Source organism: Canis lupus, chromosome 27 (genome assembly GCF_048164855.1).
Source record: "Canis lupus baileyi chromosome 27, mCanLup2.hap1, whole genome shotgun sequence".
In the NCBI taxonomy this organism is placed as follows: Eukaryota; Metazoa; Chordata; class Mammalia; order Carnivora; family Canidae; genus Canis; species Canis lupus.
In genome coordinates, this window is record NC_132864.1 from 38,257,974 (window position 1) to 38,279,421 (window position 21,448).

General features: G+C 64.5%; 2 protein-coding genes and 1 long non-coding RNA gene across 4 annotated transcripts in view; 1 reads left to right on the forward strand and 2 right to left on the reverse strand.

Moving 5' to 3' along the window:
• Positions 1–3,693: 3,693 nt before the first annotated feature.
• Positions 3,694–15,373, reverse strand: SCARF2 (scavenger receptor class F member 2). The gene is made up of 11 exons (XM_072803587.1): positions 15,210–15,373; positions 10,327–10,385; positions 10,122–10,223; positions 9,393–9,912; positions 9,067–9,285; positions 8,785–8,913; positions 8,119–8,222; positions 7,921–8,038; positions 7,639–7,754; positions 6,331–6,483; positions 3,694–5,357 (listed from the first exon to the last, which is right to left on the reverse strand). The coding sequence occupies exons 1-11, from the start codon at positions 15,371–15,373 to the stop codon at positions 4,468–4,470; spliced, it is 2,574 nt and encodes an 857-aa protein (XP_072659688.1). The 3' UTR covers positions 3,694–4,467.
• A 251-nt stretch (positions 15,374–15,624) lies between these two features.
• Positions 15,625–17,578, forward strand: LOC140619081 (uncharacterized). 2 transcript variants are annotated; one of them, XR_012018999.1, is made up of 3 exons: positions 15,625–16,236; positions 16,525–16,758; positions 17,155–17,578. It is a non-coding gene; the product is annotated as an uncharacterized lncRNA (long non-coding RNA). The 2 variants fall into 2 exon arrangements; XR_012018998.1 differs by having other exon boundaries at positions 15,625–16,198; positions 17,155–17,575.
• Positions 17,579–19,283: 1,705 nt separating this feature from the next.
• Positions 19,284–21,448, reverse strand: part of KLHL22 (kelch like family member 22) — a 39,636-nt gene continuing 37,471 nt past the window's right edge. Inside the window, exon 7 of the mRNA XM_072803588.1 lies at positions 19,284–20,225. Coding sequence (XP_072659689.1) covers positions 19,860–20,225 — 366 coding nt within the window. The 3' untranslated portion in view covers positions 19,284–19,859. The remainder of the gene's footprint in view (positions 20,226–21,448) is intronic.

The following is a 21,448-nucleotide window of genomic DNA, read 5'->3' on the forward strand; positions in this document are numbered from 1 at the left end:
GCGTTGCCAAGCATGTGGGCCAGCCTCACGAAAGTGTGCTAGCCGCTGGGTGTGTCACAAGCACCTGCTTGCTTCCCTGTTCCTATTGCAGCCTCTCTGACCAATCCTAAGAAAACCTTCAAGACAACTCCTTCCATCTATTATTGGCCACATCTCTAAACCATCTTCCCAGAAAGGTTCAAACTCTTCATTCGTTTCAGCTCAAAACAAATAGACAAACGGGAAAGAGTAACAGAAACAAAACCAACTGGTCAGACCACGGAACCCAAAGAATCTGGCACCAAAAATCCATGAAGTCCTCAAAAAGAATCAAAATCAAATCCTAAGCATGCTTCCAACGGACGAGAGCCAGAGAGCACAGGACCAGAGCGGGAATCCCCGTGAAGCCCAGGCTGCTAGGCAGGGGTGGCACCCGAGGGCTCCAGGAAGCGTCGTCACCTGGAACAGAGGGAACAGGGACCCTGAGATCGGGTCCGATCCGCACCCAGTCAGGGCCCCAGAACCGTGGGGGGAAATGTCTCAGACAGTGAGGGAGATGATTCCGTTCAGGCTACAGCAACAAGAAGAAAGTTTGCTGATGAGGAATGTCCACACGGAAAGGATGGGGCTTGGGTTTTTCTAGAGGCAGGTAGACAAGGGAGTCATGAGGCCGAGCGGAGGGGGTTTTGCAGGGATGAGGGCAAAGTGGTCTTTTAGCCACTTCCTGGAGTGGGATTTCTCAACCATCGATGGTTTTCTGGAGCACAGGCTCAGATAAATGTTGTCAGCCTGTCTCATGCTCTGTGTGTCTGGTTGTGTGCTTGTGTGTTCGCAGGGTGCGAGCAAGACTTGTATCTGTGTTTCTAGCAGAGTGTGTGTGGGGGGGCGGGGGGACTGCCTCAGCATTTAGTTGTCTTAGGGGCTCTCTGTCTGTCCCTGTGTTTCCATTTGCTGTAGGGCACGTGTGTTTCTTGGTGTGTCTGTCTCTATGTTTCCCTGTGTCAAGTGACGTGTGTGTTCTTAAGGTGTATGTCTCGTTGGCTCTATGAACCTGATGGAATGTGTGTGTGTTGCGATTTGTGTGTGTTACCGTGTTTCTGTTTGCCTGGTGGCATATGTGTTCATGTCTTAGCGTGTGTCCCTCTGGCCATCTCTGGTACAGCAGGTCTTATGGGATCGCACAGTCTCTCGGTGCGTCTGTGGGTCCGGTGTTGTGTGCGTTGTAAGGTGTGTCTCGCTCTCAATGCCCCTGTAAGCCGGTGGTGTGTGTTCTTGCATCGCAGGGTTGTGTGTCTTGTGGTCTCTTTTGTGGCCCAAGATGGGTGTGTGAGTGGCAGTGAGTGTCTGTCTCGGCTCTCCTGTGCATATCACGGAATGACTTTCTGCTTCTGTGCATCAGCTGGATTTGTGTGTGTGTTACTTCCAGGGTGAGTGTGCTCCTTGTCTTCCTGTGGCCGAGCTGTGTGCGTACGTTTGTTGCAGTGTGGGTGCTTCTGGTGTTTCTGGGGCTGGTTGCGGGGTTGCTGGGTGTGATTCTGTCTCGGCGTTTCCATGTGTGTTGAGTTGTGTGTTTGTGTTGGAGAGAGTGTCTCTTTCTGTCAGGTGGAGTGTGTGTGTGTGCGTGTGTGCGGGTGTGTACGTGTGTGCGTGCATGCATGTGCTGGCAGATGAAGGTCTCTGTGCGGCCTCGGGTCTTGTCGCATGTGCACGTCCACGTTACAGTGTGTGCCTCAGTGCGCGTGTGTGTCCGGCGGGGCGTGTGTCGCTCCGGGGCTTGTGTTGTGCGTGGCGGGCGGCCGGCTGCGTGCTGGGGGACGCCTGTCCGTGGGCTCCCGCGGGCTGCGAGCGGGTGTCGAGCCGCGGGCCCCTGAAGCCCTGAAGCCCGGGCTGCCTCCGGCCTCCTCCAGGCCCACATTCCTCCCGCTCCTTTGTGCTCTGTGCTACAAAAAATATTTGCGTTTTCCACGACTCATAATTTTTCCTCCTCAATCGCTACCAGATGTGGGTCCTGTGGTCCCCATCGCCATGGCAACGGAGGTTCCAGCAGCCGCGGTTCCTTCTGTGGCGCCTTCCCTGGAAGCTGGCACTGCGGCGCCCGAGGAGGGGGAGGAAGCGGGTGTCAGGCGGGGGCTGCCGGGGGTCCTGGCGGCTCCCCGGATCCTGGGGGGTGGGGGGGCCTTGGCTCCGTTCCTAACCCGGCCTCCAGGCCACAGCATCGTGCCCTCCGAGGAGGCGGGCGACAGGGGCTGCTGGAAGCACGGCGGTGCCCCCGTGAGGCACCCACTCGAGGGGGTCCTGAGGGTCAAGGTCTTGGCACCTGGAGGGTTCGCAAGGCAGGGAGAGCTGGGGGGGGGGGGCAGGACAGGCCGGGTCTACGCTGACTCCAGACCGCGAGGAGAGGGGGAGCTGGAGCTAAGGTTTGGGGGTCGGGGAGCGACATGTGGGCCTCGCTGGGGGCGGGGGAGGGGGTGCAGGGCAAACCCGTCGCTGCGTGCCTGGACCACTGCACTGCGCTCCCCGCCACCCCCGGTCTGCCCTGGCCTCGCCGGGCCGCGCTGGGCATCCGGCCCTCCTGGCCGCCGCTCAGCCTGTGTTCTCAGCCCCAGCAGCCGGCGTGGCCCGGTGCCCGGGAGCCTCGGAGGTGGCCGGCCGCAGGGCCAGGGCCGGGAGGGAGCCCGCCTGGCCACAGGGAAGCCTGCATTCCGCGTGCCGCCGACCAGGCCAAACGCCAGGACTATGCCCATGTAAAGCCACATCAGACGTCCCGCCGCGGCAGGAGGCCGTCTCCACTCAGGTGGCTGAGCCCCCGTATGGGTCACTGAAGTGGACGGCGACGTGATGCGCGGCCCGCGGGCGAGACTCGCGGGGTGAGACCCCTGGGCTGCCAGCGCCCGGGCTGCGCCGCGGGGCTGGGGAGGTGACTGGACGGCGCTGGCCTAATCTCCTGATCCAACCTGCCGGGCCTCAAGATGGAAAGGGACCTGCCGGCCAGAGGCGGGGGGCTGGGAGGAGCCTGGGTGGACAGAGGCCAGGGGGTGCCCGAGAAAGCTGGCTTCCTAGGCCAGGGAGGTCACCGGGAGGCCCGCCGAGGGCCAGGGGCAGTGACGACGCCGGGGGCTGGGGGCGAACGGGCACAGATAGAAGCCTGGCGGGCCGGGCCTGCCTGTGAGGCCCGCCAGGGCTCTGGGCCAGGCACGCTCCCGTCCCTCTCCCCCGCCTGCCGCTGCCTGGCGGGGAGGGAGGCCGGGGGAGAGTTTCCGGCGGAGGACAAGGAGCCCATTGAGGCAGACAGCGGGGCTCTGTGCAGGGCCAGACCATCTTGTTTGTGCCTGACGAGGCCGGCTGGAGCGGTGCCTGTGGCCCACTGGCCCCTGGCCTCAGCCTCTGACCCGCCGCCGCCACACCAAAGAGTGGGGAGCCCCCGAGTGTAACAGCAGGGCCCGGGGGAGCAGCACAGGTCAGAGGCCGCGCCCGGCACAAGCTCCCCGCGCTGGCCTGTTCTGGGCTGCGGGGAGATCGGGGTGGGCCAAGGGGGGGCCCGGTGGACCCGATACCTAAGCGATGGGCTGAGGGTCCCGGGGGACCCACACCTGGGCTTCCAGCCGCCGCCGGGCCCGGAGCGTGAGCACAGGCCGCAGAGGGAAGAGGTCTCCCGGATCCTTTGGGGGAAGATCCTTGAGCGAGGACGGGCGTAGAGGAAGGAAGCAAAGCACAGGAGAAAAAAAAGGCACTTTATTCAGAAAGCTTTGGCCAAGCCCCTGCCGGGAGGAGCCCATCCTGGGGCACCCGGATGGGGGGCAGCCCTGCCGGGGGCCTATAAATACGTGTCCTCAGGCCACTGGAGTCGCCCCTCGGCTTCCCGCGGCACGTGGGGTGGTGGGGGGCCATCAAAACCAGCTCGACAGCTGAGGGGCCGGGGCTGGGGACGCAGAGGGGGACGTGGGGGCACAGGCCGGGCCGGGGGACGCCGAGGCCCCCGAGGAGCAGAGACCAGCCCTCCTCCCCAGGCTCCAGTCCACCAGACGCCCGGGCGGGCCAGCGGGAGCAGCCCGGCTGCCGGAAGTAGCCCTGGGCTACCGTCTAGGAGAGGCCCCCGGCCAGGGCGCCAGGCCCCGACCAATGAGAGGCGGCCGAGGCGGAAGTGCGTCTGGCCTCAACCAATGAGAAGGCGCCCCGTCGGGCGCGCTCCGGGTCCGTGAGACGCGGTCTCCAGGCGGAACCCTCGGGTCCTCGGCCCTCGGGACCCCCGCCCGGCGGAGCCCTCGGAGCCCTCGGAGCCCTCGGAGCCCTCGGCCAAGGGGCGGGGAGGGGCCTGCTGAGCGCCCGTGGGAGCCGGAGCCGACGATACGATACGCGGCCTCCCGCCCCGCGGCTCCGGGCCGAGGCCCCGGGAGGCCGCCGCGGGCACGTCGGGCGGGCGCGGGACGCGGGGTGGCAAGCAGCGCTGCTAAGCCTGGGGAACCTGCGGGCGCGCCGGGCCGCCGCCGGCTACAGGGTGGGGGCGCCGGCCCTGCCCGGCTCGCCCGCCGCCTCCCGGCTCTTCTTGCGCGGCGGCTTCTGTATGGGGGTCTTCTTCCGGGGGGTGTCGGGCGCGGGCGCGCCGGCCGCCGCCTTCTCGGGCCCCGGGGCCTCGGGCGCAGGGCCCGCGCGCGCCGGCGAGGCGGGCAGCACCGAGCGCTTGGCCTTCTGCGGCGGCGCCGGCTTCTCCCGCGGGCCCTGCGCGCCCGGAGCCCCCTCGGCGCGGCCCAGGCTGCGAGTCTTGTCGCGCAGCTCCGCCGCCAGCAGGGAGGCGGCCTCGGGCGCGCTGCGCGGGGGGCCGCCCGCGTCCGTGGGCTCCGAGAGGCCGGGGCCGCGGCCCCGCGCCCGAGCCCGGGGCGGCGAGGGGGAGGCCAGGGCTGGCGCCTCCTCCGCCAGCCCCGGGGGCCGGGGCGTCGGGTCGCGGGCCCGGGGGCTGCCGGGCTCCTCCGGCCGCGCCGACGTGTCGCTGGGCGTCCGTTTCCTCTTGCTGGGGCTGGGCGCGGCCTCGGGTCCCGGGAGCGGCGGGGACGGCGCGCGGGCAGCGGCAGCGGCGCCGTGCTTGCCGTGGATCCAGGACACCTTGGGCTTGGTGGCAGGGTCGGGTGGAGGTGGCTTCCTGCGCTCGGGGGATGGCGAGAGAGACAGGCCCCCCGCCTCGCCCCGGGCCCGGGCCGGCCGGGCCTCGCGCCGGGCCACGCGCGCGTACAGCGCCCCGCCGGGCCCGTCCACGCTCGACGCCGACCGCTCGCTGTCCGAGGACGCGGGGAGGGGCGTCGCCTCCTCTGCGGACGCGGGCAGGGTCGCCGGCGCCTCGGCAGGGGCCGTGGGGGGCTCCGCGTCCCGGCTCTCGGCTGCGGTCTCTGCCCAGGGAAGAAGCGCCGGCGCTCAAGGCCTCCGCAGGGCGCTCGCATCTGCCTGCAGGCAAACCCCTCGCCCTTCCCCCTCGTCCTCGCCGCCCCAGCTGATGCTGTCTCCTGGCATCTAGACGCGCCTGGGGAAATCACAGCACCGGCTACAAGCCCTCGGGTGTGCTGATCTCCTGGGGCTGAAGCCCCAACCTCGGCCTGGCCTGGCACCCCTCCGCCACCACATCCCCAACCTGAGTGGCGGGGGGGGGGGGGGGGAGGCACATCATCAACTATGACTCTGGAACACCTCCAAGGAGTATTATTCCTCATCAAGAGATAAGGCTTCTGGGGAGCCGCGTGGCTCAGCGGTTTAGCGCCGCCGTTGGTTGGCCCAGGGCGTGATCCTGGAGTCCCAGGATCGAGTCCCACCTCAGGCTCCCTGCATGGAGCCTGCTTCTCCCTCTGCCTGTGTCTCTGCCTCTCTCTCTCTATGTGTCTCTCATGAATAAATAAATAAAATCTTTTAAAAAGAGAGAGAAGGCTTCTAAGGCTCAGGTTAGTCACCTGCCCAAGGTCACCCAGAGGGATAGTCAAGGAAAGAGAGGCCAAGTCCAGAAAACCAGCTCCTTCCAGGTGTCTGTGGCCAAAACTCCAGGGGAAAGTGCCCCACACCCTGTAGACCATCCGCTCCTGTCTCCTCTGCCATCTACCCAAGCCCAGAACCTTCTTTATGAATGGTCTCCCTCAAGAAGTGAATCTGAGCTGGGCTAAAGACAGGAGAGCCCACCCGCCTCCCCAGACCCTACCCTAGTCCAGCACTGAGCAGCACAGAACCACTCCACAGCCTTGGCTCTGTGTCCAGCCCCCAGTTAGGAGCATCACCACACCCTTCATCCCCACGATCCCTGTCCCTCGGAGCACAGAGATCTTTCCAGGTGGAACATTTCCCTTAACTGGACAGAGGCCCAAGCAGAGCAGTACTCACCCTCGTGGGGTACGCAGTACACGGGCCCTTCATCAGTGGTGTCAAAGGAGGAAAAGGAGGCCCGGGAGGACCATGATGGCGAGGGCTGCTCCAACCCCGACGGTGGCTCCAGGAAGCTACAGTTGAGTGTGTTATCCAGGTCGTGATGGGCCACTGGGGAAGGAGGGAGGCACAGCTGCCAGGGGCCCCACCCTACCCTGGCCTGTGCCCTCACTAGCCCTTCTGCAACAAATGATGGCATAACTAAGACCAGCCCTACCCTAAGACGGTGGGTGGAACAGGCAATTCAACAGGCAGGAGATGGGAGAATGGGTGGAGGTCGACTGGTAAAAAGAGAGAAGGGGGAACAACGCAGTCAAAGGTGCAAGGTTAGTGTGTGCAGCCAGGAAGCAGAACAAGGATGGGCTGAAGTGTTGGAAAAAGAGGGCCAGAGAGAACACCTGGCTGGGACAGGCCATCAGGGCCTCCAAGCCACATTCAGCCCCTGCCTTGTGGGACCCAGAGAGCCTTGAAGCATTTGTATCAGCCCAAGCATGCAGTGGCAAGGGCACCCTTTGGCTCAGCCCATCTCATCAGTCTGAACTCCCAGGCCTAGCCTCCATGAATGTAGAACCCACAATGGGGGGGGTGGATCTCAGAGGCCGGCTGGCCTGTCCCCCTTTCGTAGCTAGGATGTGGGGTCCAGCCCCCACACTTGTGTCCATAAATCCCACCTCGCTGAGTGGGCTAAGGGGTTTTCTCAGCTGTCACCACCTTTACCTCCCAGGAAATGAGTCTCCCCTCCCCTTCATCTTCAGAAACAGGTGGCAAAGAGGGAGAGTCCGCTCCTGGTTTGTATCAGTGCAAACAGACGGGAGAGAAGCACCTCCCTCCAATCTGGATCCTGACATGGGGTGGGGGAACTGTGGGAGGAGCCTGCCCGCCTTCCAGAAGGGCCCAGAGCACTGCAGGGAGTCCAGGCGGGTGCCGGGCGGGCGCTACACGTAGCAGGGTTTCCATGCATAGGTCCCACCTACCACCACACCTCCCCACTCCTGCCCGCTGTTCACCTGCAGCTAGCGCAGTCCTGCCAGGATGTCCACACACTCGGGGTGCAATCACTCCCACTCACCGAAACAGGGCCCAAACTTCCCCGACACGCCCCCACACCTGCCTGCACACCGGAGCGTGCTGCCTTCCTTCCCGGGCTCACCGGCATCAGGAGCCCTACTTTCCGTCCCTCCCCAGACCACCCACATCAACACCCAAGGCCCGGTATGTCCTGCATCGGGGGGCGTGCCCCCAGAGACCCCGTGCCGGTATCCTTACCTACGACCTTGGGCAGCTTCTGCCTGCGGAGCGGGATCCGGGGCAGCTTCATGCTGATGCGGCTGAAGCGACCGCACAGTCGCTGCGGCGCCTTCTTCCTCCCGAGGGTGAGCTCCCTGCGGGGGCGGGGCCTGAGTGAGGGGGCGGGGCCTGCAGGGGTCGGATCCCCGCGGGAGCCGGAGCTCAGGCGCGCAGGGCCGCCCCCCACCCCCCCCCCCGGCGGGGCCCCAGGCCCGGGGCGCGCGGCCGGAACCCGGGAGAGCGGGCGGCGTCGGGCCTCACCGGCGCGCGGGGTCCTTGCCGCGGCAGGCGCAGCAGCAGCCGAGCAGCGAGAGCAGCAGGCCGAGGAGCAGGGCCAGCAACGCCCCCGCGCCCATCACGCCCTTGCGCTGGTTGGTCTCTGCGGGAAAGCGTCGGGGTCAGGGCGGGCGCCGGCACCCTCGGCGTCTTCTTCAACACGATGCCCCCTCGACCACTCACCCAGGCGGCAGGCACCAGTGACCGGGTCGCACGAGTCCTCGTGGCAGCTGCAGGCCTGGGCGCAGTCGACGCCGTGGAGCCCCGGCGGGCACGTCAGGTTACAGCTGCAGGGGCACCGGGTCAGGAAGGGCCACAGCGGCCCTCCGTGACGCCTCTCGCCCTCGCCCCTGCCCCCAGACAGTCCTGGTTTCCTGTCCCCATTCTCTAGGGTTTGATGCCCACCACCGCCGCCAGGCGTACACTGGATGATCAACGTTTTGGAAATGTGTCGCAAACTAGCGGGATGGGACCTGGGGGACGCAGTGTCCACTTCTGGGCTGACTGTGCGTGAGAAGAGGGGCTGCCAGCCGGGGCTCATGGCTGTTCAGTGGAGGCCTCTGCTCTCTCGGCACAGCTCGGGGTCACCTCAACCCTGCGGTCCTCAGGAGCCCACTGGCCACAGGCTGAGCTGGTTGCCAGATCCTGCCCGGAGCGCTGGCTCCACGCCAGGGCAGGAAACTGCCCCCAAAGAGCCTGAGCATTCCCTAGCTGCGGTTCTGGAAGACGCAGTTTGAAGGGACAAGCCTGGGTCCGGTCTAGTGGGCCACCATCAACAGCACCTGGGGTCTGGCTGGATCCCTGTGCCCAGTACTACCCCCTGACCCTCTTTGGGTCCCTGGGACTCACTGGGGCCCGTGGACTCCGGGGCTGCACAGGCAACGCCCCGACTGGAAGTCGCAGTGGCCGCTGCCGCAGTCGTTGCACACAAATGCACAGTCCTCGCCGTAAGTGCCATTGCTGCACTTGGTCTCGCACCTCGGAACGCGGGGGGCGGGGCGGGGCGGAGTTAGAGGAAACGGGAGCAAAAGAACCCAAACCCCACGGTGCCCTCCGCGGAGAGCACTCGGGGATTGGCGGGGACGGGGGGCTGCGCGCGGGGGACGCATTCGGGCACGGGCTGCTGCTCACCGGTCGCCGATCCAGCCCGCGTTGCAGCGCGTGCACTTGCCAGTGACGTGGTTGCAGGCGTGCCCGTCGCGGCAGGGCGGGCAGCGGTGGCCGCACCCCTCGCCGTAGAAGCCGGTGGCGCACGGCTGGTCGCACTTGGTGCCGTTCCAGCCGGGCTCGCATGTCAGGCAGCGGCCCTCGGCCACCGTGCAAGGCTGCTGGCCTTTGCACTGGCCACATCTGGGGACGGGGCGGGAGGCTAGGCGGGGCCCAGAGCCGCCTCACCCCCCGCGCCCTTCGGCGCCCCGCCCCCCGCCCCTCTCCCCCGGGTCAGGGGCCGCGCTTACCGGCGGCGGCAGCCCAGGCCGTAGAAGCCGGCGGGGCACGGCTCCCGGCAGTACTTGCCGCGGTAGCCCGGCTCGCAGGCGCACGTGCCGTCCACAGGGTGGCAGCGGCCGCGAAAGCACTGGCAGTAGCGCTCGCAGCGCGCGCCGAAAGTGCGCTCGCGACACTGGCAGCGGCCGCTCTGCTGCTCGCACGGCGACGTGTTGCAGGCGCACTGATTGTTGCAGCTGCGGCCCCACCAGCCTGCGTGGCACAGGCACGCGCCCGTCTGTGGGTCGCAGCGCGACGTGGCGCTGCAGTAGCACGCGCTGGCGCACTGCGCGCCCCACCAGCCGGGCTCGCAGCGACACGCGCCGCTCCGCGGGTGGCACACGCCATGCTGGCACTGGCACGCATGCTCGCAGCGTGCGCCCCAGCGCCGCGCGTGACACGTACACTGGCCTGTCACGTCCTCGCACTGCCCGTGCGGGTGGCACATACACAGCTCCTTGCAGTCGGGGCCCCAGAACTGGCGCGGGCACTCTGCAGGGGCGGGCGAGGAGGGTGTCGGGCCGGGGTGCCCGCGACGGAGCCCGGGATCCCGACAGGACGCCCCCCACCCCCACCCGCCCCGCGCGGACCCGCCCCCCACCTTTGGGGACCCTCCCTCCCGCTGGATCCCGTTCCGAGTCAGACCCCGCCCCCTCCCGGGGCCTGCCCCCTGCCGGGCGCCCTCCCGGATCCCTGCTCACTGGTGTCGCAGTTGGCACCGAAGTAGCCATGGCGGCAGCGGCACTCGCCCGGCCGCACGCACACTTCATTCTCCGAACACGTGGAGTTGCCGTCGCACACCGCTGCGGAGGAGACGGGCCTGAGCCGCCGCGTGTCCTACCCCCGCGCGAGCCGCCCTCTCCGTGTCCCTGCCCACTGCCCAGGTCCCCAGGGTGCCCCACTCACCGACCCCGCACTCGTCCCCTTGCTGCCTCCAGCCGGCGCAGCACGTGGGCTCCTGGGAGCTGCAGGCAGAGAAAGGGCGCCTGAGCCGCGCCGCCGGTCCCTGCTAGGGCTCGCAGCCACGCCCTCGCTGCCCACAGGTGGTTGTGGAGGCCCTGCCCTGTGCCAGGTACTGCTGTCATGTGGGGGGATTCCCAGCAGGGAAAGACCCATACTCCAGCCCCGCAGGGCAGACACTGGGAGGCAGCAGAGGGCGATGCCAAGAGAGCTAGCCTCCAAGAACTCCTCAGTCCCCTCCATCAGGGGTCTTCCCACCCCTCCCCATTCCACCTAACTCCTCTGTGACCCCTGCCCTGGCCAAGGAGGCCTGAGGGAAGAACCCCAGGTGTCCCAGAGGGGCTGGTGAGAGGTCCTCCAGTCTCCATACCTGCTTAAAGGGGCATTGCTTGCAGTGGGGGCCCGGCCAGATGGGTGCTGGCATCTAGATGTGACATGACCTGGACAGCAGGGACTAGTGGGGCCAGCTGGGCACACCTGGATACCCAGTTGGCAGAGGCGCAGCCTCTGATAGAGGTGTCCACTCGGTGGAGGGGGAGGGCATACCCTGGGAGTCCTCACCAAGGCAAGGAGAGCAAAATGTGAGGGGCCCAGAGTACCAGGGCAAAGCGTGGAATGGAGGGAGGAGATATTAGAGCATCTATTTACGTGTTTTTAAAATCTTGTTTTAATTTTATTTGGTTTTACGAGGTACAAAGTGCTACCTCAGTAGGAGGTAAGTAACTAATAACTGTTATTTTTCAGGGTAGTACAGCCTCCCAAATCCTGGGCACAGAGGTCTGGAGGCCCTGCCAGAGTGACGCATACCCCTGGAGAGGGCATGTGGGGGTTGAGATGGGGTGTGCCCACATTTGGGGAGCTGAGGAGCCGGAGAAGGAACTCAGACTGCAGGTTCCTGGGTCCCGTTAGACCTAGAACTTTGCCCAGATCCTAAAGGCACATAGCAGCTATTCATACTTCAGAGAAAAAGAAGTGTGCTCCTTCAGAAGGGTCTGATCCAGAACCAGGAAGTGGTGTTGGAAGGAAGTTGGAAGAAGGCCTGAAACCCTGGTGAGTAGAACGGGCTCGGAAGAGAAAGACCGCAGGTGCCCATATCATCCCCCTCAAAATGCCACCCACCCCCTGCCATTCCCCAGCAGAGAACATCGCCACACCCTGGATGGGCTCCCACCCCACCTAAGGGGTTTGATTCTCTTTCAGGCCAAAGATAAGGAACCTTGGGAACAGGAACCATAAAATCCCAAACTGCAATGGATGGACCCCAGCATCTTTTCTACAAATGATACAGGAAACCAGACCCAAGAACACAAGCAGGCTTGGCCTAGTCATTGTTTCCAGCAACCCAGCCCCGCCACAGGACTCAGGTGCCCATCTGCAGGTAGAGCCAGATCCACCAGCTATTACCCTCTTGCCTTTCCTGCCCGTTCTGAACCCAGGTCTCTGGGTAGAGAGCCTCTGCAGGTGTCCCTCCCGTAGGGGCCCGGCCACATGGCCAGCTGGGATGGCCCTGGAAGCGCTGACCACTTTCTGCCCCGGGGCCACACAGCTTTGTAGTTAGGAGTCTGGCTTTTGGGCCACACTAAGCTATGACTTTGGGCACAGAACTTAACCTCTCTGACTTTCAGTAGAACAGGGCCCATGGGTCTGGCGGGAGTATTAAGAAAACCAAGATGTCTAGTGTTTGGCAGGAACTAAGAGCTCAGCCAAAGCTGCAGACTGTTCTCCAGCCCATGCTGTGCAGGTTCCAGGAAGCTCCTGAGTTCCCCTGGTCCCACCCCCCCACCCCCAGCATGGCTGGCACCTAGGCCCCACCCAGCAGAGCTAACACCTTCTACCCCCTGGCAGGATGGAGCCCACGTGGGTTCGGCAAGAACATGAGGATGAGCCTGTGGGACAGCTGCCACAGCCTTTCCTTCCGGGGGGGCTGGCAGAGGAGGCCAGGCTGGGGTGGCAAGCCCACCCTCTCAAGAGCTTACAAAAGTGAGATGAGGAGAAAAACGGCCTGGCACAGGGATCAGTTCCCACTCTTGAGCTAGAAGTTAGCCAGACCCTGGGGAGCCGGGCCACAGGCTGGTCCAGGTCCCTTAGCAAGCAGGCCTTGCTTCGGCCTGCCCCCTCTGGATCACTGTCATTGCAAACAAAACTGCCGCGATTCGAACCCTGTGATCCTGAACCTGGCCAGGCCAATGCAGCAAAGCACCCTGGGAGAACTGCTTGCCCCACTGTGCCCATGTCTGTCCCCATTCTCTCCAATCCAGCCTGGAGGCTCCTCTGCCTACCATGCCACTTGGGATCCCATACATCCCTGCTCTCCTCCTACCCCCCTGGACACCCTTCCTCTGGTTTCTGCCCCCCTCCTTGGCTCTGTCCTCTCCTCTCCTCTGCCCAGTCCCTCAGGAAACTCCCCGGGGCTCAGAATGCTCAGAGCCCTCCAGGGGGGCCCACCTCCCCACACCCAACTCCTAGCCTCCCCCAGCTGGAGCCTTCCCCACCTGAGGTGGTGCCATCCTTCCAGGCTGGGAGCCTGACATCCCAGAGGCATCCCCTCCACAGTGACTGGGACAGCACACACCTGATTCATGGAGAAACACGCCGCTCTCCCTTCCAAACTGGATCCACGATGGGATAAGCCACTTCCTCCTCTGCCCCAGCCTTGTGAGAGCCACCCTCACTCTCCCTGGTTTCTCCTGACTGACTTCCTAGCTGGTTCCCCCTTTTGCCCTCCTGAGCCAAGTTCATCTGCCAGCTGGCAGCCAAACCGGGTCAGATCCCACCTCTCCTTTGTGCAACACCCCTGGGGGGTCCCATGACCTTCAAAGAAGAAGCCCAGGTCCTCAGAGCAGTGGGCAACCTGCTGTGGCCTGCCCACCCTCATTCTTTGGCCTCTCCTCCACCATCCCCCTCCCAGGCGCTGCCCAGCCCACATGGCTCTTTTCTGTGCTTCCAGAAGCCTTCCTTTGCACTGAGAGCCTTGCCCCCAGACACCTTCTCTCCTGGGGCTCTCTGCCCACACATTACCCCTCAGTGGGTCTCCCCAGAAGACCCTAAAGGACACAGCACTCCCCACTGAACACTTCCTCCCCAGCACTCGCTAGATGTCAGATGACTTGCTGGAAGGCTCCTCCACTGGGGGGGACGGTGGTATTTGTCTCTGCCGCTGTATGGCTACACCAACCACAGGCCTGGCACACACAGTAGGTGCATGGGGTTTTACTGGTTGAGTGTATGCCCCCCTCTTCCCGTCCTCCTGACTCTGAGCCCCTGGTGGGAGCCTTGGACGGGTAATGGAAGAAATGGCCCAGTCCCTGGGTGGGGAGTGCCCAGAAAAGCTGTCCTTCCCAGAAACCGGGGGCTCCCATAATCACAATCACCCCGTCTCCACTCCACGAGGGGGGGTACCACCCCCAACCGCATTTGACATTGGCCGAGGCAGGCCCAGGGAGGCTGAGCGGTTTGTCCCGGTCCACCCAGGTGGGAAGGGGTGGCACCAGGATGGGGCTCTGGGCTACCGAACAGGCCACCCCGCGGGGCGGGGCGGGGGCAACGGGAGCGCAGGCCGAGGCTGCCGACGGCTCGCGCCCGCCCCCGGATCCCGGCGCGGAGCCCCACCGGGGAAGGAGCGCCGAGGCGGAGACAGGCGGCCGCGATCGCGCCCTCCCCCTCTCCAGGCGCGGCCCCGCCCGCCGCTGCCACTGCATTCCTGGGGCCGGGGAGGCCCGGGAGGCGGCGGCGGCGTCGATGTGAAGCAGATGGCGGGCCAGGCCGGCCCCCGCCCCGGAGGCGGGGCTCGCGGTGGGGAGGGGTCTGCGCGCCTCGGGATCCGAGCTCGGAAACCCCGCGCGGCCCCCTCGCAGCCCCTTGTCTGCGGCGGCCGCCGAGCCCCCGGACGCGGCCTCCCAAAGCCCTGCGGCTCGGGGCGCCTCGACGGGACCCGGCCCGGGGCCCCGGGGCCGCCTCTCCAGCTGCCCGAGCTTCCCGCCCGCCCGGCGCCACCCCCCACCCGCCCCGGCTCGCGCCAAGGCACCCCCAAATGCCGGCTCCTGGGCCCCGGGCGCAGATGCCCTTGACCTCGCCGTGGCCTCTGACCGGCCGACCAGGTCCCCCGAGCCCGGCGGCCACGCCTGGGGGCCTGTCCTCCGCTCTTCCCCCGCGCAGGGTCTCGGGCCCGCGGCTCCCCGGCGCGGCCTGCCCGCTGCCCGCACCTCGCGGAGCCCCACGTCTGCGCGCCCCGCCGCGCACCCAGCCTGCCCCCGGGAGTCCCACCTCCGTGGGACCCCGCGCACGTCATTGTCCCCCCGGATCCCGCCTCTGGTCCGCTGTGAGCGCGGCGGCTCCGCGGCGCCCAGCTCCATCACCACCCTCCTCCCACCCGCGCCCACGTCTAAGGCACGAACCCGAGCTTCGGAGCCGCGCCGGCCTGAGATTCGCCGGCTCCCTGCTCGCAGCAGCGCCGCTCCACCTCCCCTCGACCCTCGCGCCCCTCCGGGCTCGAGCCGCACTCGCGCCGGGGCCTTTGCACATGCCCTTCCCGGACTTCTCCCTGCGGCCTCCGCAGCCCGCGGGGGGCTCCGCTCCCTTAGGTCTGGAATCCCAGACGCCGCGCGTCACCCCTCGGGGCGCCCACTGCGCCCGGTTCTCCCCTCCTGACTCCGCGTGCGGGGTATCCTCGGATGCACCGTCGTGGCCCGGCGCCCAGGCTCGGCCTGGAGAGGAGTCGGCGAGGGCGGCGGGAAGGACCGAGCGCTTAGCCTGGGGAGGTCCCGGACGGCCCCCGCCCCGCGGCCCTGGCGCCCCCGCGGCCCCCTCCCCCAGCCCGGCCGGGCTCCTACCCGGGCGCGCGGCACACGTTGCGGCCGCGCGGGTTCAGCTCCTGGGGCGCCGCGGGGCCGGGCAGCAGCCAGAGCAGGAGCAGCAGCGGCGGCAGCGGCGACGGCGGCCCCCCGGCTCCCCGGCGCCGCGCCGGCCCGGCCCCCCGGGGCCCTGCGCCCTCCATGCGGCGGGGCAGGCGCGGGGCAGGCGCGGGGCGGGCGCGGGCGCGGGTGCGGCCGCAGCGAGAGCGGCCGGAAGCGGAGTGCGCGGCCGGGCGGGGGGCGGCAGGAGGGGCGCCGGGCCGGGCAGGAAATTCCACATCGGCTCCCTGATCCCGGGCCAGCCGCGGCCGGCCAGGCGGCAGCGCCCGCCCCGCGCGCCAGACCCCACCCTCCGGCCGCGCCGCCGCCCCTCCGCGCGCCCCCGCCCCCACGCGGCCGCTCGCAAACTTGGGGGCGAACTTGGAGGCGGCCCGCGGAGCGCTGGGAGAGGGAGGGGCGCGGGGGCCGCGCGAGGAACCCCCGGCCCCGGAGCCTTTCCCGTCGCTCTCCAGACAGCCGCGGGGGAAGCCGCCCCTGCGCGCCCAACGCACGGCCAGGCCCGGGGCGGGAAGGGCGGTGGGGGGCGAGAACGCGACGCACCGAAGCTCTCGGGTCCCCAGCGCCTCGGAACCGGCCGCGGGAGGGCGGCCGCAGACGGCCCAGGTCCGGGCCGAAAGTAGGCCCGGGGTCCCCCGCGCGAAGCCCAGTCCGAGCTGGGCCGGGAGGGTGGCCCCTCAGGCTCCCCTCTGTGCAGCCGGGGCTTGCAGAGGACGCCCAGCAGGATGCTCGAGGCCTCTGGGCACCTGAGCCCTGGGCGGCTCCGCGGAAGGAGAATGGCCCAGCGGTGGGCTCGGATACAGGCGGCGGGCAATGCAGGTGGGGGCCGAGGCCGAGGGAGGAGGCCGGAGAACCCCAGCGGCAGACTCTGCAAACCTCCTCCAGGGGAGGAAGAGGAGCCTGGGAGAGAGGTTGTACTCAGAAGGCTGTTGGATCACCAGAAGTCAAGGTCCAGAGGGTGGAGTCAGGGGTGGGGGGCTCCTGCAGCAGGAAGAGTGGGGTGACAGCAGAGAGCAGAGCAGTGGCGGCGGTGGGGGGAGGGGAGCAAGGTTGAGGGGAACAGGGTTGGGGGGGCAGGGAGGAAGAGGAACCCAGCCTGGGAACAGAGGAGGTGCCAGTGCTCTGGGACACACACCCAATCCTAGGGACCATGGAGCGGGAAAGGCGGGCAGGCCGGGGTAGGGAACACGAAGCCGGGCATCCAGGTCCCAGCAAAGATGAACTTGTCTTTTGTTAGAGTTGGGAGCTGGTGGAAAGACTGGAAGACCGGCGCAGGGAGAGGGCACCTGCCATCTCTGGGAGGGGTGCATACAGGCTCCCCGAGGAGGAGGGAGAGGTGATGTCCTTCCTCAGTGGACCTGGAGATGGTCAGAGTGGAAGGTGGCCTGAAGGAGGGGCTTGGAATAACTGCCTGAAAGGCCAAGCTGTGGACATCACCAGGCTGGCTGGGCCAGAGGCCTGTCCAGGGCAGGTGGGTGAAGGGAGGAGCCGAATTGGGAACTTTGAAGGTTTGGGGCCTCCCTCAGCCATGCGGGTTCAGGAGGGAGGCCTCAAGGCAGGCAGCAGCTGGGCAGATGGAAGGGGAAGTCGCAGCCCGAGATCACAAATGCAAATACCTCTTGGGGACAAGTAAACAGGCCAGCCACTTGTGGGCAGCTCCGCCTGGGCACGGCCCTGACCTCACAGCGCCCTCCCAGTGCCGGGGCCCTTCCCGGGGGGGGCATAGACGGACTGTCAGCAACAGAGGCCCAACAGAGGGCCCTGGCGCTGCAGGGCCTGCCCAGCAGCCTGTGGCAGCCCAGCTCCGGGCTTTAGGAGTTCATGGACAGGTGTCTCAAATTCCATCACCTTCTTTCCCTTTCCTCAGAACTGCTTGCCACGCCCAAATTCCCTCCTCTGTGAAGGCAGCTGGATGATGCCCACACCAGGACCTCATGAATGTCTCAAATCTCTACCTACCGCATCCGGGTATCACCCAGAGCCGTCTTTCTAATCACATCCAGCTGCCTCCCACTGCTCGCAGGACTGTCCCCAGCCTCATCTCACTCAAGACTCACAGTCCTCAGGGCCCCTGGGTGGCTCAGTCAGTTAAACATCTGCCTTCAGCTCGGGTCATGATCCCAGGCTCCTGAGATTGGGCTCTGTGTTGGGCTCCCTCCTCTGCGGGGAGCCTGCTTCTCCCTCTGCCACTCCCCCTGCTTGTGTTCTCTCTCAAATAAATACATAAATAAAATATTAAAAAAGAAAGAAGTCTATCTTAAAAAAAAAAAAAAACCCACAGTCCTCCACATGTGTCCCATCATGGCCACCTCCCCACTGATGGCAAGTTCAGGTCGAATGCAGGGCCCGTGTCTGTCCCCCGATCAGGAGACTAAGTGTGGGTGAGTGACGGTCCACATGGCTGGCCTGGTGCCAGGTGAATATCATGATGAGGAAGCTGTGAGTTCACAGGCACCCACAGACAACCACACAGACACGCCACAGGGGTCTGCAGCCTGGGCCACCTAGCTGGTTCCAGCCAGGATGGCTTCCAGGGGGACCTGAGAGGGTGAGGGTTTTGCAGGCAGAAAGGGCTGAGCCCCGAGCTGAGTGAGGGCATGTGGGCAGGGCCTGAGAGCCTGCCAGGCTGGAGAGCCCAGGCTGCCTAGGTCCTGAGACAAGTGCTGGGAGGGGGTAGCCTGAATGCCTCCAGGCTGGAGGGTGGCAGGACTCCTCTCAGGTCTCAAGCCTACCCCACCCCATGCCCATGGGGCCTCACAGGCCCTCCTTCCCCACCCTGTAGAGCACAGGTCTCTTACAAAGCGGTGGCTGCACCTTGATGGCTCTGGGTGGGGGATTACACCAGCAAGCCTGGGACACGCCGCTGGAGGGGGGTGGGCATTTCTGGTGCTTCTCCTTCCCAGAAACCCTGGGGTCTGCAGGAACTGCTGCCTTGGCCTGCTGGGTATTAGTAGAGACCAGAAATGCTGGGTCCTTATTGTGAGACCCTTAGCAGGGGAGATGATGCTAAAGAACGTGGTCACTCTGTCCCCTTGGAAGTGACCCACTAGGGTCAACAGTGGGATTGCCACCTGAGGTATAAGTGCATGATGTCTCTTTGGGGTTGCAGAGTGGGGCCATATTTTTGCAGGGAACTCGAGCCCCAAGTGACAGATAGGAAGATCATACACATGGTCCTGAGGGGCAGACAGCAACTTCCACTAGCCTCACACCACACCCCAAAGTCCTTAGGGTATCTGGACCCTACCCCCTTTCTCCTCCCACAAGCAGCTTACACTGCCCCTCTGTTCTCCTCCATCCATGACAGAGTGCCAGCTGCCACAGGCTCTGGGCAAGACACTGGGGTACAGAAAGAAGACCAGTTGTCCTCATGCTCTCTGCCCAGGAGACTTGGGAAGTCACAGATCATCCGCAGATTGCTCTCTGCTGTTGGGAGTTTGCAAGAGCAGAAGCTGCGGCAGATGGGAGGGTGTTCAGGTGGAAGCTCTGCTGTGCAGAAGCAAAGTAGGTGCTAGAAGCCCAGCCCATTCACTGGTGGCCCCAAGGTTGCCATCCACTGAACCAGCGTGACCCTTGAGATGATGTGCTAAGAACTCAGCTAGTGAACCTAGAGGAAATGCAGTTCCCCTTCCCACCTCTGTGCACACTCAGATCCAGCAAACAGGGAGGAGCCTATGGCGACTAGACCTCCCTCCCCAGACATGGGGCTGGGCTTTACTTGGGGCCACGAGATGGAGCTAGACTGAGGTTCAGAGAAGAGCACCCCACCAGGGAAGGCCGGGTGACCACCTGTCAACAGACCAGGGTGGGTTTTCAGGTTTCCCAGTAACAGCCCTGCTAGCTGGGGGTGTACTGTGCTTTTCCCTCCTCCGATGGGGGCTCCTGGCCTGCCACTGCCTCTCAGCAGTTGATCCCGGAAGCCAGTGCTTCTCATGGGGCAGCCTTGCACAGGCTGTGAACGGATGGTGAGGCCACGGCCACAGGAAAACATTCACACCTTTTGTAAGATGATTTATTTCATTTATCAACAACATGGGGTCAGAAAAGCCCAGCTGCAAGGGACCTTTTTACTACTAGAGCCAGTCTTGGGCAACTCTGTCTCTCTGTTCCCTCTCCAGGCCTCGGGAGCTCGGCAGCCCCTGGATGCCAGGCAGGCGACGGGCTCACTCCACTCCCTCCCTGCCCATGGAAAGGGGCGCAGTGTGCCTCGGCCCCCTCACCCACGGGGCCAGTCCCCAGGTCCCTTTGGAGAAGGGTGCCTTCTCAGCCCAGCAGGGACTAGAACCAGGGATTGGGGAGCCAAGACAGCTGGTGACGCCATGCCCCGTCCAAGCTGAGGTGGAGTGGGCCCGGTAAACTCCTCCAGAGAACCAGGGCCCTTCACAAGCATTCCCCATTGTAGGGTGATCACAGCCACAGATCTGCAGAGCCCCCCAAATACAACTGTAGATTGGTGTGAAGGATGGGTGGCAGGAGCTGGCAAGCAGGCACTGCCAACAGGTGGGACCGCCTGAGGGCCCGCTGCCCTCAGAGCTCCCGCCACCTTCCCTTCTGACACCAGGTGCTGGAGCCCTAGTCCTCGCTTGAGTTGTCAAACTCCTCCCAGTCAGACACGCTCATCACCTCGGAGGCAAAGTCCGGGTCAGCCTGGCTGCGGTCCGGAGTCCCACGAGGCGGCTCGAGGAGCAGGGAGCGGGGCAGGGTGAGTACGCAGGCTGCCAGGCCTGAGATGGAGTTGTCCAGTTGCGGGCCCTCCTCCCAGCAGTCCTTCTCCACGTCATAGATGTGCACGTAGCCCGTGCGGCTGCCACGGTTGTGTGAGCGGCCACCCAGCACATAGATCCTGGTGTCCAGCACAGCAATGCCAGGCTCGCCGTGGCCGGCCGGGAGTGGGCAGACAGATGACCACTGCCCGGATGTGCAGCTGTAGCAGGCCACCTGCAAAGCCAAGGTCAGAGTAAAGCTGGGCACCTGCTGGGATGGAGACTGCCAGGCCGCCGGGGCCAGATGGGCAGGGCAGCACTCTTGGCCAGGCCCTGGGTTCAGACCAAGACTGAGGGGCACGGCCAGGCTGTGTGTAAACCTGGCTCCCCTGGAGGAAGAGTTTGGGGCCTGCATCAAAATATCCTGTCCACGGACCAGGCTGATCCTCTGTCCTGCCTTCAGGAGCCTCAGCCAGCCTGTGGCTCCAGGTGTGTGGCACACAGCGGGCACACCGGCATGCTCTTCTCTAAGGCCTGAGATTCTCTCCTCTCCACAAGACTGACTGACCAAAGACACGGACCCCAACTAACTCCCTCAGAGCACCCAACACCAGGGAGAAGTGCTGATAAAATGTGTAAATAGTTAACTTGCTGACTAGTGATGACCATCAACATTCTCACATCTCCAAAATTACCCCAAACAGTAAACAAACATATGGGGAAATGTCTGACCTTTTTTTAATCTAAAAAATGTAAAATCGGAGTTAAATTTGTCCCTGACAACTACCAGCCACGGGGGGGGGGGGGATCACAAGACCCAGTGCTGATGAATGTGTAATGAAGCCATTTCATGGGTGTCTGTTTGTCTGCCATTCCAGGAAGGGTATTTGACAGTATGTATTAAGAGCCCCCCAAATCTTATTTTTTTTAATTTAATAGTACATTTGGTTTTCTAGCTGTGGTAGGCAGAAAAATGACTCTCCAAAGAAGTCCATGTCCTAAAATCTCTAAAGTTGTGTTACTTTATATGGCAAAAGGGACTCTGCAGACAAGCGTAAGGGTATGGACCTCGAGGTGGGGAGGGTATCCCGGACTTTCTGGGTGGACCCATCTAATGGCACAAGTCTTTGAAGGCAGAAAGGGAAAGTCTAACAGGAGAGAAGAGAAGTTAGAAGGACAACCTGCTGTAGCTGGCTGAGGACGAAGCGGCCTCATGCCAGGGAATGCAGAGGCCTCTAGAAGTCAAGAAGGGCCTTTAGCTGACAGTCAGCAAAGAAAGAGGGACCTCAGTTCTGATAACCCGAGTGAGCAAGGAGTCAGATTCTCCCCTAAGGCCTCTAAAAAGGACAGATTCCAAAAAAAATAAAAAATAAAAAAAAATAAAAAAATAAAAAGGACAGATTCCCTGATGTCCCCAGATTTTATCACAGTGAGACCACACTGGACTTAGGACCTACA

Coding starts and splice junctions, on each gene's coding strand:
- SCARF2 (XM_072803587.1), bottom strand. CDS start 15,373: ATGGAGGGCGCAGGGCCCCGGGGGGCCGGGCCGGCGCGGCGCCGGGGA. Junction 9,913..10,121: donor CGGTGCCAACTGCGACACCA/GTGAGCAGGGAT, acceptor CCGCCCCTGCAG/AGTGCCCGCGCCAGTTCTGG. Junction 9,286..9,392: donor GGCCTGGGCTGCCGCCGCCG/GTAAGCGCGGCC, acceptor CCCCGTCCCCAG/ATGTGGCCAGTGCAAAGGCC.